This window comes from Dryas octopetala, chromosome 5 (genome assembly GCF_963921425.1).
Source record: "Dryas octopetala chromosome 5, drDryOcto1.1, whole genome shotgun sequence".
NCBI classification, from domain to species: domain Eukaryota; kingdom Viridiplantae; phylum Streptophyta; class Magnoliopsida; order Rosales; family Rosaceae; genus Dryas; species Dryas octopetala.
The window spans coordinates 18,692,665-18,707,623 of record NC_141370.1 but is presented as its reverse complement, the minus strand read 5'-3'; the positions used below and the strand labels follow the sequence as shown (position 1 = coordinate 18,707,623).

The 14,959-nt window shown below is 32.5% G+C and overlaps 2 protein-coding genes across 2 annotated transcripts; one reads left to right on the top strand and one right to left on the bottom strand.

Moving 5' to 3' along the window:
* The first annotated feature begins 6,332 nt into the window (after positions 1-6,332).
* LOC147285273 (uncharacterized) lies at positions 6,333-12,372 on the top strand. Its single transcript, XM_086243070.1, has 15 exons — positions 6,333-6,377; positions 7,203-7,324; positions 7,556-7,615; positions 7,937-8,056; positions 8,203-8,322; positions 8,487-8,628; positions 8,851-9,021; positions 9,161-9,316; positions 9,403-9,509; positions 9,690-9,780; positions 10,715-10,856; positions 10,962-11,118; positions 11,342-11,458; positions 11,602-11,728; positions 12,048-12,372. Exons 1-15 carry the CDS (start codon positions 6,336-6,338, stop codon positions 12,294-12,296), a joined length of 1,923 nt encoding a protein of 640 aa, XP_086099196.1. The 5' UTR covers positions 6,333-6,335; the 3' UTR covers positions 12,297-12,372.
* A 257-nt stretch (positions 12,373-12,629) lies between these two features.
* On the bottom strand, positions 12,630-13,734 carry LOC147285272 (uncharacterized). The gene is made up of 2 exons (XM_086245439.1): positions 13,533-13,734; positions 12,630-12,811 (listed from the first exon to the last, which is right to left on the bottom strand). The coding sequence occupies exons 1-2, from the start codon at positions 13,641-13,643 to the stop codon at positions 12,686-12,688; spliced, it is 237 nt and encodes a 78-aa protein (XP_086101565.1). The 5' UTR covers positions 13,644-13,734; the 3' UTR covers positions 12,630-12,685.
* Between the last annotated feature and the right edge of the window lie 1,225 nt (positions 13,735-14,959).

Sequence of the window (14,959 nt, the reverse complement as noted above, 5' to 3'; positions counted from 1 at the left end):
ATCCTAGCTTAATTAGTTTTCTTCTTTTGTTTGTAAATCGCTTATTTTATGGCCATTAATTAATTGGCATACACCACCTTGCACTTGATCATCTGTACTGAGGTAGGTTTATAATCACATTATAATTACAACAGTACAGCTTAAAAGCAACCGTGAGGAAAAAATTATTATGAGGAACACTTACATTTACATGATCAAATCATTAACGTACAGTCCCAAGTCAACATCCTACAGATAATATTAATTGGACCTGCCAAACTTGCAGCTCTCTAGATTAGTGCATGGTTAATTTTTTTCCCAACTTTCTTTTTTCAACTTAGGTACCGTGTTGTACTCACATTATATATATTGGATTCAATTTAAAAACATAAAAAACTAAGAAATGAACAGATAAGTTCTGTCAAATAAAAGGCCTTGGGGTTAGCTCGAGTGTTGAAAGTGGATGAGGTAAGAGTTATGATTAGGCTAGGTCCAGAGTTAGATTAACTCCAATGTAACAAAAAAGTTATGTTAAATAAATTGATATCATATAATTAAGTTGGAAAACAAAAACTGAGAACAAATAGTTTGGCACTAGACATTTTCCAAAGATAATTAATGAAAATTTAAAGAACTGATCGAGTTTCAGATATAAGTATACAAAATATGTAGACTCATGAATATGAAGCTATGAGATTTTATGTTGGTTTAATAATTTAAAGGTTACTAGCTTATTGTTGGATTTGTTTTAATGAACTTAATTAACATAAAAAGGAAAGAAATAAATTTAGGATGAAAGAGAAAATTAAGAGGATCCTAGAGCATCCTCTCCGGCCGGCCTTTTACTCTTTCCGCAATTCCTCTACATTTTATATATAAGGCCAGGGCTATTTCGACCACCCTAAATTACTGAGTTGACCACCCTATTTCAAAATTCCAACTTTACCTTTAAAACAAAAAATTTTAATTTTGTTCGTCGGATCATTCGACAGTTATCTACCGAAATATTTATGGTTATTCGACAGTTATCTGTTGAACATTGGTGGATTATTTGGTGGATAACTACCAAATGGAAATGAAAAAGGCATTCGACAGTTATCTGTCGAAATATTTGTATTTATTCGACACTTATCTGCCGAACATTGATGGATGTTTCGGTAGATGATCACTGAATGGATTTGGATGATTTTATCATGTTTTTGCAATAAAGGGTAAAATAGAAAAAAAAAAGTTAGAAAAAATATGTTAAGGTGGTCAACTCAGCAGTTAAGGGTGGTCTGCATAGCCTCAGTCTATATATAATTTTTAGGCCAGGCTTTGACACAAAAGTAAAGTTTAGGGATTGATTTGGAACTAAACAAATTAAGGACCAAAGAGAAATAAGGGTCAAAATTCATGGGCCATAACTAAAATTTTCCCTTTATTCGGTTGTTTTAATATTTAAAGTTGGATTATGTTGGATTTTTTTTTTTTTTTTTAATTAGAAAAGAAGGAACTGATTATGTTTGATTTGTTCTAATGAACTTAAAACATATATATATATATATATATATATATAACAATTCGAAAAGGATCGATGAAAGAGTTAATTAACGGAGTGGATCCAAGACTATTAATTAAGAAAGGATTTGGATTCTATGTTATGTGGAAAATAATGTAGAAAAGAAAAGATCCTATTGGGATCAGAATAAAAAACTTAAGAAAAGAAAGAACCAAACAAGATACATTGTCATTAGAACTGCATGGGGTGTCGTTCCAACGTACAGCTAGTGATACACATGTGGACTCGTCCATTCTTGAACAAAGATAATAGCACATACCAAGGAACAACATGGCAGATTAGGTTCAGACTTCACAACGTGGACAAGCGGAATACTTACAAATTACTGATAGCACTTGCATTAGCAACTCTTTCTAAATTAGAAGTATTACTTCTTCACTTTGAGGGAGTCCCAAATTTTCGAAAGAACATTCAGAATTTGAATCCCAACTATCATATCCATTTAGATTAGGGCTGCCCATTGGTTTGGTATTTACCGAACTGACCGACTACCGATCGAAATTTTTTGGTTTGGTAAATCGATTTTAACAAGCCGAAAATCAAAAATCCGAAACCAAAAAATTACCGAAAAAGTTGGTTTGGTTTTGGTAAAAACCGAAAAAAGTTGGTAAACCGACCGATTACCGAAAATTATGACCGAAAGCAACCGAATCGATTATTACCGAAAAAACCGAAATATGTACCGAAAAATCCGAAACAATTACCGAAATTTAGTTATATATATGTAATATTATTACATTAATAATTTAATATGGTTAGTATATGGTTATATATATTTATATGTATTATTATTACATTAATATGTTTAGTAAATAGTTCATATAGTTTATAGTTTATAGTTTATATAGTATATAGTTTATAATACCATATAGTTTATATAACTTTACTAACTTTATAGAGTATATAATTTATAACTCTATATAGTATATACTATATAGTATTAAGTATAAACTAATTATATAATAAAATTTTAATATATAATTTTAGTTATACCTTATATATTATATTCTCTATAGTCTATACACTTTACCTTATATCCTAAACTTAAAAACTTAAAAGTTAAATACACTAAACTCTATTAAATATCCTGTACACTATAATTAAAAGTTAAAACTTAAAACCCAATTAAGCATACAATTTTAATTTCTAAACAATAAACTCTATACACTAAGTCTATTATTATTTATTAATTACTCTATAATGTTATATATACCTAACATTGTTTACGTATATAATATATAGTTATATATAAAGTTATAAAGTTATAAACTAATTAGAACTTAGTAGTTACTATAGTTTGATAGTATATAGTTTATAATACTATAAGACTATAGTTTATGTAATTAATAGTATATAATATAGTATATAGTTTATAATACTATAAGACTATAATTTATATATTTGATAGTATATAGTTTATATAATTTATAGTATATAGTTTATAATACTATAAGACTATAATTTATATATTTGATAGTACATAGTTTATATAATTTATAGTATATAGTTTATAATATTATAAGACTATAGTTTATATATTTGATAGTATATAGTTTATAATTTATAGTATATAGTTTATAATACTATAAGACTATAGTTTATAATTTTATATATTTGATAGTATATACTACATAGTTTATAATACTATAATTTATATATGTAACATATATAACATATAACATATAGTATTATAGTCTTATATTAGGGTTTAGTATTATGGTATTATAGTCTTATACTATAGTTTATATTAGAGTTTAGGATATTTTTAATTATTTATTTATATAGAAATGTATTAAATAAATTAAAACAACTAAACGAAACCCCAAACAAAACCCTAATTGAAACCCCAATCGAAACCCCAATTGCCCAAACCCCAATATTTTTTTTTCTTTCCCTTCTCTTTTTTCATTTTTTTTTCCTTTCTATTTTTTTGGGCCCACCTACCCCTATCCCTCCCCCGGTGACTCTCTTCCTCTCTTCCTCACTTTCTCAGTTTTTCCTTTCATTTTTTTTCTTCTTCTCTCTCTTCCCTCTCCTTGCGCCGATCGCCTTCTCCGACGAGAACTCTCTCGTCCGGCGGTCGATGGCGACGAGACCGGTCCCAAAAGCTTCCTCTCTCCCTCCTCTCTCTTCGCATGACCATTGATTGCCCAGAATCCAGCCAAAAACCCAGAACTCGAACCCATAATCCGGCTTTGTCGCCGACGTTGACTTCCCTTCCCGGCGGCGTCGAGGCTTCCCACCACCCAAGTCTTCTTCCTCTCGACATCCTGAGCACGATGGTGTGCTCGGATTCTCCATCCGATCAACCACGGCGGCGGATCGAACCCAGAGATGTCGGCGGCTCCCTCTCTCTTTCTCTCTCTGCCTCTCTTAGACTCTCACTCTTCCATCTCTCATCTCTCTAACTCTCGATCTACCTCACGGTCCTCACCCAACTCAGTCGCCAATCTGTAACTGTAGGTAAATCTTGTTTTGATTAATGGTTTTTTTGTTGTGTACTTGTGTAGATTTAGAACTGATTGTGTACTGAACTACTGATTGTATACTGATTGTATTTTGTGTACTGATTAGTCTGATTGTATTTTGTGATTAATACCGAAAATACCGAAAAATGCCGAAAATCGAAGGATCCGATAATTACCGAATACCGAAAAAATCAATTCGGAAATCGGCATTAAAATTGAATTACCGAAATTTTCGAAAATCGAATCGGTAAGGCCATTTACCGATTCGATCCGACCGATGGGCAGCCCTAATTTAGATACATTACCTACAATTATATATTGGCGTTTTTCTCTTACTAAACAGTCTGACATGTTATAATATCAAATTATCAACATCATATGTCAAGTTGTCCAAATGATAACATTAATTAACTACGATATATCTAACATGCTATTTTATCAAATTGTTAATCAAATACTTAATAATCAGCCTAGATTAATCATCATCTAATAACATAACATACTAAATTATTTTTTGTAAGAGAAAATTTTCATATGTCTATCTACACATCGGTGTGCTTGTGTGTGTTACGAGTAGTTTCTAATTATCAACATTTTGTTATTTTTGCTAATAAGAACTTTCCTTAAACTCTTTCAGGTTCGGATCAACCACCCAGAAGCAAAGAATCCTCTATTTTCTACTGGACTAATTGGAAGGGAAAACACGATTGCAAGGCATGGAATTCATGGGCTGTATAGGCAATACAACGTGGACATTCCAGTTGCTCAGCTAGTGGAAAACAATACCATTTTTCTAACCGAAGCAGCAAGGATTGTCAGCCCTTTCCAGGGAATTATGTATGACTATATTCGTTTAGAAGGACCGCGATAAACAATCATGGATTCGATTCTTAGTAATAAATAAGAGAATACTTAACTTATTAATCGATCAGAATTTGATTTTTTTCAATGTAACCAAAAAAATTTTCGAATGAAATTATTCCAAGTGATGAGAGTTGGTGGGATAATGGGTACGTAAAGATTAATTAAAATAGGTCAATGCACTCCAAGAAAACTATGCATAGGGCACAGCCCATATATATTGGACGAAATTAAGTGGTCTTTCTATTACATGCATGCATGGGGCACGGCTGGGTTTAGAGGGGTGTGCAATATTATATTGGAAACGGATTGCGTGTGCTCAATATATTTTTCGCCATTGTATTCGTGTCCAATCGATTACATATGAGGATCCTCGATCATATAGTCATATGTAACAAATTAAAAAATCAATCTTTGAAATTGTCTTTGAATAAATTTCTAAGGTTATAATAATTAAAAAATGTTCATTGAGCATATTAATTGGAACCAGGAGCTTGAGCATGATGCTACATTTCCGGCCACTAGCTTGACTTCCCAGGCAGTCAAGAAATTGCTTTAGCTTGAAGATCAGCTCCTTAATTCAATAAGTGATCAGGCTCAACAACAATCGAAGACCAACAACCAGGTTATAAATTAGAGTGCAAAACACACATTTGAATATATTGCCCCAAACATCAATCACTATGCCGTTTTGGTTGTGATAGCAACACCGTACCAAATTTGAACAAGAAGTTTAATTAACTACCCTTTAAACTTTGGTCTTCAGATTAACGGATAATGTTCAATAATGCTAGATTAGCAATCACATGGAGATCCGCTATATCTGTATGTCCGAACTATTGAGATTATATCCTACATTGGAAATGTTAAGTTGTGTTTTATAATTAATAAAAAATATTCTAGGCCTTTTCACCTTTGCTAATTAATTTTGTGTTCATGCTCCAATTTCTTCATATATATATATATGTGTGTGTGTGTGTTTGTGTGTTAGATATGTGTTTTTTACGTGTTGGATGACTTCTACACAAACCTTATGCTCTCCTTAATTAATTAAAAATTAAAGAATTAGGAACAAGCTAGTATTTCACACATTATTCATGATTAAATGGGCGTGGTGTGATTGCCAAAAAAAAGAAGGGTGTGGTGTGGTTTTAGCTTTTTGCACATAACGAGTCCAGCACGTCTACAGTAGTAGCTGTGACTACTGAGTAAAGACAATTTCACGCACGCAAAGAAAAGTGAAGGAAAGAAACGCTTTATTTCTAAGCTGAAGAAACCCAGCAGAGAGCAGTAGATCGAGAGAAGAAATCCTTTATATATAAGCCATTAATGAAGTATATATCTTTTAGCAAATTCATTATTAATTTCTGCCTCATGATCAAAAGCCACATTGAGATCATATTTTGTTCGGCTATTGCTAAAGAAATTAAGTTCGTTAAGATTAGTGAGAGGCAGCTCCTAGGCCTATGTCGTCTCAAATGGTGCAACTGCATATTCAAGACCGTTATGTAAGTGAGATCTAGACCCTCTACGTACTTATCTTTTGAGTGTCTATCTATTCCACTTATATCTAAAACTATACGTGGTTTTAGTAGAATCTTAGACTTTTAAGATCGTTATGTAAGTTATGCTTTATGCTTTTGTTTTTGTATATTCATCAATCTTATATACTAATGCAAAATTGAAATATGTTGATGAAAGAAATTACTCTTATTCTTAGATCTCGTAGACTCGTATTGTGTTCTATAAATCTCAAAGTGAGTTTAAACGGATAATTAAATTAAGCATGTGATTTTTTTATTCCATTGGAAAAATAAACCAACTTTTGTATTGCACTCCAAATTGAGATTATTTATCCTGATTTAATATTGATTTTGATGTAACAAATGAGGCCTTAATTTCTTCCAATATCTCACACATATATATTATATTGATGTATAAGTGAAATAAATGCATTATTTTTAAACTTATCGGATGTTCTATGAGATAGAAAACAGAGATCGAACTCCGGTTACTATATATATATATATATATATATATGTACGTACGTTGTTATAACTTATAACTTATAACATGCAAACTAAAACAGGCACTATCATGTTAATTTTATTTTGATATCCTGTCACATCCTTCGGCAAGTGTTATGTATGGTTTAATCACAAGCTATATATATCCTTTGTCACTCATGCTTAAATTAATTTTTCCAATATTCTTTTTCCTTAACTATTTTTAACATTGTTATTATTATTATTTTTAAGGCCAAAATAACTTCACGAAAAAAAAAAAATGTCATTTGTCTCATACATTGTGTTGAACCTTCTATGCACGCACAGGTGGTTATGGATAATGGCATACTCCAAGTTACATTATCAAAGCCAGATGGTATTGTTACCAGAATACAATACAACGGCATTGACAATTTGCTGGAAGTTCTTAATGAAGAAGTTAATAGAGGGTATACTACTTAAGTCTTTATGGAAATAATTGGTTGTAAAATTCGATTTTGTAGTATACTAACCAAAACCAAACCAAACATTTTCAAATGTTTACGGTTTCAATTTTTTTGTTAAAGATTCTTACTAAAACTAAACAAAAACTGATCGGAAATCAATCAGCTCGATATATAAAAACCAAACCCTAGCACACCTTTACTTTCTGAGTTTCACGAATTATTCCAACTTTGAAGGTATTGGGACCTTGTTTGGAGTGAAGCAGGAAGTGTGGGAACAACGGGAACATTTGATGTGTACGTGAAACTACTCTGCTTTTAGTCATTTTCTTTTATCATGTTGTGAAGAATCAAGAATGAAGATATGCACTTTTGTTAATTTCCACCACTCAATTTCATATATAAAATTGATTTTTTTTTAATATTATTATTGCTTCAACTTCAAGTTACTTGTTCATGGATGCCGAATTCTAAGTTAATTTTCCATCACAAGTTTTCTTTTGGTAAATTTTCCATCAAAATTTGAAATAATCCTTCATTATGAATACATGATTATTATGGCATATTATTAGTTAATTTTGTTTTGTATTATCTGATCAAGAATTACTTACCATCCAGGATTAAAGGAACAAAATTCAAGGTTGTAGTGGAAAGTGAGGAACAAGTAGAGATCTCATTCACAAGAAAGTGGAATCCCTCTCAAAAGGGCAAGCATGTCCCTCTAAGTATTGACAAAAGGTTGGATTGCCATTAATTTATTTGTTTAATCAAAGTATTTTATTATCATTGTTATTATGATCTTTTTGAAATTATTGTTTTTAATAAATTATAGTTTTATTAATTCTTGTTAATAACAGGATTCTGTTGATAAAATGATTTTTCAGGTTCATAATGCTTCGTAATTCCTCAGGCTTCTACTCCTACGCCATCTATGAGCACTTAAAAGAATGGCCTCCTTTCAACCTACCCCAGACCAGGATTACATTCAAGCTCAGAAAAGAAAAGTAGCCAAATTGATCTCTTCATCTGTTTTCTATTATCATCAAATTAGCCAGCTATATAAATTATTTATTTTTTCATTTTTTCGAGTTAGTAATTACTTACAATATAGTAAAATTTTACTATGATTAATTGATCTCTCTTAATTATATTTTGGATGGGCGAACAGGTTTCACTACATGGCCATAGCAGATAATAGGCAAAGATACATGCCACTTCCTGATGACCGATTACCAGATAGAAGCCAAGTCTTGGCAGTCCCAGAGGCAGTCCTTCTTGTGAATCCTGTAGAGCCAGATTTCAAGGGAGAGGTACACAATGTTTCCCTCTTTTCTTTTTTCTGAAAGGGTTTTATAATTTCATACTTTTAGGTGAAAACAAATATGTACCCACATTTTCACTATTTCAGTTCTAGTTTCACTCTCAAAATAATTAATAGTCTTAAAAAATTATAGTTCAAAAAAGATTTACATAATTACATGAAAACATTATGATAACAAAATTTTACTGATTCCATATTGAGACAATTGTAGGTGGATGACAAGTACGAATACTCGTGCGAGAACCAAAATTTGCAGGTCCACGGTTGGATTTGCATGGACCCGCCCATAGGGTTCTGGCAAATAACGCCCAGCAATGAGTTTCGATCTGGTGGACCTCTCAAACAGAACCTCACCTCCCATGTCGGCCCTACTTGCCTAGCAGTAAGTATAGTTTTTTTTTTTTTTTTTTTACAACAAAAACGAGACTTATCATAATTCTAACCATTGAAGTAAGTTAGTATCCATTCGGAAGCATTAGTTCAATGTAAGTCGACCATAACATAATGTTGCTACAATTCAGATGTTTCTTAGTGCTCACTATTCTGGAGAGGACATGGTGCTGAAGATCAAACCAAATGAGCCATGGAAGAAAGTTTTTGGCCCTGTTTTTATCTATCTTAATTCTTTGCCCGATGCAAATGATCCATCACCACTATGGGAGGATGCAAAAAACCAGGTATCTTTCTTTTCTTTTTCTTTTTTTCTTTTTTCTTTTAATAAATTTCTCTAAAAATATATAACATTTTTCGGAAATACCTTCAGATGATGATAGAAGTGCAAAGCTGGCCCTACGAGTTTCCAGCTTCCAAGGATTTTCCACCGTCCGATCAACGGGGTAATGTTAGTGGTAGAATACGCGTTCAAGATAGGTAATGTGAGTGCTATATTTTTAATAAATTAATCATAAACACAGTTTTTGAAAAATTTTTAACTACAAACTCAACAAATTAAAAAAGTAAATTTCAACCCAATCTGTTTGTGTATGCGCGAGCGGAGTCGATAAAGTTCTTTCAAAGCTATACTAAAAAGTAAAAACCCTACATGTGTAGGTATGTTAGTGAGGATTACATACTCGGAAAGGGTGCTTATGTGGGCTTGGCACCACCAGGAGACACTGGATCATGGCAAAGAGATTGCAAGGTGATTTTGTCTCTCCATTTTATAAACACACAACTACTACTTTCCCGAGTTCTTTTGGGCTTTTATCCCCCAATTGTATCCCAAAGAAAAAAAATAGTGCTTTCCAAGCACCTAAAAAAAAAATATATAGCTAGTGCTACAACTTTTTCCAAGAAGCAACCTTAAAGAAGAGGGTCTTCAAGCATGTTATGCATAATCTGGTTTTCTATTTTGTATTTGTTTGAATTCTTCCATTTCTTTCTTTCCATAAACGTCGTAAATTAGACATGGACTGTCATTGTATACAACACAACGAGTGTCTCACATCGATCTAGTACATTATGTGATTAACACATGACCAATGTTGTGCCTAGCAGTCTAGCACCCTAGCAGCACTTTGGGTCATAGTCTATTAGTGAAACTACACTGAAGAACACATTATCTTTTTCATCAGCAACATTGGGCATAAGACACACTTACTATTAGTCTGTCACCTGCATATCCCCATTGCAGCAGACAGCAGTCTTTATTTTGTGTGGATAGTATACTTCTCATAGCCAACCAGGTTATCTAAGAAAATTTGGGAATGACATATCAAACCAAAACAGGTTGCCCCAGCCAGGCACCTTTAGGCATTTTTTTCTTCTTATAGCATTCCATGTTTCAGCACAGAAGTACTGTCCTGACTTTAGAAGTTTCCTAAATACATTTATAGGAACTCTCAAGCAGCTGCTTTCCCAGACATTTATATGACATAAAATGACACCAACATTGTAGTACTACTACATGACATTACAGTACTCAAACTTTTGTTTCCTTCAAAATCTATATTGAGTAATTCTGTGAGTAATGCAAGTGTGATTAACCTGACTTAGCATCCTGTTTTCTCTTCTTTTCTGTTTTCTCTCAACAAATCAGCACTAGGTTTACAATTTTACATTTTACTTTCTGCCAGGGCTACCAGTTCTGGACTAGGGCAGATGAGAATGGCTATTACTCTATAAACAATATACGTGAGGGTGACTATAATCTTTACACATGGATTCCTGGTTTTATCGGAGATTACCGATATGATGCAACGATTAACATAACTGCAGGTCTATTCCTCTGTTCTTCATTTTTCTCTTTGGAAAATTTGATAAATTTTCGTTGAGTAGAATTGAGTCACAATTAATATGATAAAAAAAACATATATTAAGCAGGTTGCAATATTGATGTGGGTGATCTTGTATATGAACCTCCAAGAGATGGACCAACATTGTGGGAAATTGGTGTCCCTGATCGTTCTGCTGCTGAATTCTATGTTCCTGATCCTAATCCAAAGTATATCAATAAACTTTATGTCAATCATCCTGACAGGTTAGCTCAAGCTCTCTATGGAATTTGAATTTAGTCACAGCAATCTAGCTATTTTTGCTTATTAATTTACTTGAACATGTGAGTATGTGACTAATATTGAACCCATTTATGTTTTACTCAATGGTGGGAATTTGACCCTTTATAAAGTGTGTGTAGAATTCTCCACTATCATATATATGCTCCACTACATTATAAGATCTTGATCATTTTCCTACACTTGCAGGTTCAGGCAGTATGGCTTATGGGAAAGATATGCAGATTTATATCCTGATGAAGATTTAGTTTACACTATTGGCACTAGTGACTATACTAAAGATTGGTTCTTTGCTCAAGTTAACAGGTACAGTTCTTCCTGCATTGGCTTTGCTTTGCCAAAGTGTCATTTTTGTGTGGGGTGATTTTATCCGAAAAAGTTTTATTCACATTTGTGAAATTTATAAGATCCATAAGTAGCCTTAAATTCAAGTTGTTATTGTATGATAGGAAGAGAGATGATGACACATATAAAGGCACTACATGGAAAATCAAGTTTCAACTTGACAATGTCAATCAAAGTGAAACCTTCAAACTCCGAATAGCCCTCGCTACTGCAAATGTTGCAGAATTACAGGTATGATGCTAACATGCATGATCATTCATACTTATTCATCATCATCATCATCATCCTTTCTTTTGTCTCTAAGGCACATGATTATTCATACTTGACATAAACAAAAACGATTTTCAACTGATTGCATTTGTCATATATGATTGGCTTATTTCCAAAAACTCACATCCTCTGCTTATAATTTCTCTATTATATTGTTCTTATAGCCAAAAGGCTGCCTCTATTTACTTCTTTCCAATATAAACCCTAAACTCTGAATAAAAAGTCGTTGTGACCATTAAAGCTCCAATCTGATTTTCCCTTTTTCCTTTTCCAATTAAAGATACGAATAAATGATTCCGAAGCAGACCCTCCTCTGTTCACGACCGGAGTGATTGGAAAGGACAACACTATTACTAGACACGGAATTCATGGGCTCTACTGGCTGTATAGCATAGACGTACCAGGCACATTGCTTGGGGAAGGAGACAATACAGTGTTTCTAACACAAACAATGAGCACCAATGCTTTCCAGGGAATCATGTATGACTATATTCGTTTAGAAGGTCCATCATCTACTAGTTCCACTTGAATTATATTTGTGTTTCTTAAAAACTAAAAAAGATAATTTGAAAATTATAAACCTTAATGAAATTATTTTTTTTCTTTTACTATTTTCTTTTGTTGTATGTTCTTGTTGATTTCTCATAAGTATTGTTGGATTATCGCAATTCCCATAATGTAAATTGTTAAGATGTATGCCAACAATTTTTCTATATTCTTACTCTCTCACCACCACTATAGACAGTCGTTTTGTAAATGTTATAAGTTTAAATCATTATGATGTGAACCAACAATTGTTTTTTATATCTTAAGCAAATTAATGGTTTTCGGAGAAACATAAATTCCAGCTAAAAGGGAGAAATATAAATTTCAGATTGCAATATATTCCAGTAAATAAGAAGGCTGGTTATTTGAGAATTACACAGATTTGTCGAGTCTCTTTTTGGCATCCTCAGCGGCATCAGTAGCTTCAACCTGCATTTTGGCTGTCTGTAGGTCTGCTTCGGTTGCTTCTCTCTCGTTTCTTGCCGTCAACTTCTTAGCCTGCTTTCAAAAATCAAACATGTTAAAAATGTGACAAGAAAAGGGCAAGTTCCAACAAGAGAGTATTTAGTAGGTCAATCCGCATCTTTTAGCCGGGCTGCAAGACCAAAGTTTATTTGTGATTAGTTTTGTTTTTTGCCAATTCTTCGATCCAAGAGAGTTTTCGGTGGGTCAGTCGTGCCACGGGTATGATGCGACATCCATTGATATACTGGCATGGCATGTCCTTATTTCAATTTTCAAGTAGAGTTTATAAATTTTTAAAGCAAATAGAACGCATGGCGACATAGTATGGTAGGTACGACTGCCCATTCAAGACTATTTGTACCTAAAAAATAAGTAAAAAGTTGTAAATTTTTTAGTGAGCTCTGTCTTTGTTTGTATGTTGGTATAGACAATTAAAAAACGGATAGGTGTTGTTTCTCCAAAAGTACCCCAAGACCAGCGTTTTCATTGTTTTTTCTTTTTGGTTTTGTTTTGCCATGGCAGGACAGTATGTAAAACCTCTAAACAAAGGCCAGCGTGTGGCTTCTTTATCAGATTCAGACCATGGCAGCAAGGTTCTATAATCTTTCAAAGAAAAAAAAAATAAAAAATCTTGTTTTTCAGACATTGACCTTAAAAGTAATTTACTGGATAAAGCTGTACTCCAAACAGACAAATTAAAAGCAGTAAAGCAGAGGATAAGTTTGAACAGAGTGGGAATACTATTCAGTGTTACCTGACCAACGAAGAAGGCCTTGACATAGCGAAAACCCTCTTGCAATGAAACACTGAAACCCAAGCATTCCTTCTTCCACCCAGACGCTTCTGCTTCTTTCCCATTATCCATGCTCGATCTCAGTCTCCAGCAGAGTTTCAAAATCTAAAGACAGCGAAGTTGGTCCAAGAAAAAAGATGGCTTGGCTTGGGTTAATGGCCAAAAAAATAAAAGATGGCTTGGGTTAAACGCGTTTTGGGGTTGTGCAGAGTCACATGACTGCGTGGCAGCTAAATAGCACACCCACGTTTTGGTTTCACAGAAGGAGGGTGCATGGTCAACAATCAACATAGGCTTCAGCCCCAAATATCCCTTTTTTGTTGTCGGGCTCAAGCCTTGGGGTCGGTGAAGCTAAAAGAGAAATTATTTTGTATTATCGTAAAATCGTTATATAGACTATATAGTACAATTAATTTATATATATTATAATATAAATAAATTTTATTAATGCTATACTTTTATATAAACTTGTTGTATATTAGTATTATAATATATATATTAATACATCAAATGGTGGGTGTATATGATTCTACACAATAATTTTTTCAACAATACAACTCTATTATTATTATTATTTTTTTATTCATTAGGTTTTTTTTTCTCTTTTTAAGTACTTTTTTTCTGGCTTTATTTCTTATAACTACTTTAGTTCCTAAGAGGCTAAGATGGTTTAGGCCAAACAAATTATTTGTATCGCATTTCTCAAATAACAAAATGTCAATATCCTTTGTTCCATCTCTCTGATATTTTTTCTTTTATTAAACTATGAATCTAAACTATATGTTAGGATGTTATTAATTAATAATTATTCATACAGTTTGACAATATAAAGATTTTATTTTGTCAATTTCCCTGATAAAAAATATTTTTTGTATGTATATAATTGTTATATTTTAGAAAAAGTATATTATAATGTATTTATATATTTGTATAATTGTTTTAACTTTACTATTTGTATCATATTTCTTAAAAATTGTTGTATTATCATATCGTATATGTATTTCTCTGACATAATTTTAATGTTGGCATCAACAATGGGAGACTTTTTGTCTTATAAAGAAGGGTTATTGATATTAATGCCCTCAAAGTATTATTTGTGTTTCACTTTACACTTAAATATTATGTTGTTTTATTTTACTCTTCAAACGTCAATTTGTATGTCACTTTATAGTTTATTCCAATTCGTGAAAGTTGTTAATTTTTTTTTTGTCTTTTATGCTTATGTGGCTTATAAATGAAAATTTGTAGAGGGGTATTTTCTTAGCACAAGTCGGACATCGAAATGTTGGAGGGGTATTAATTTTTTTCTAAAATTTTTCATTTATAAGCTATGTCAAAACAAAAAAAGTTGAGGCATTGGGACAAAGCGACACACATAGGTGATAGTT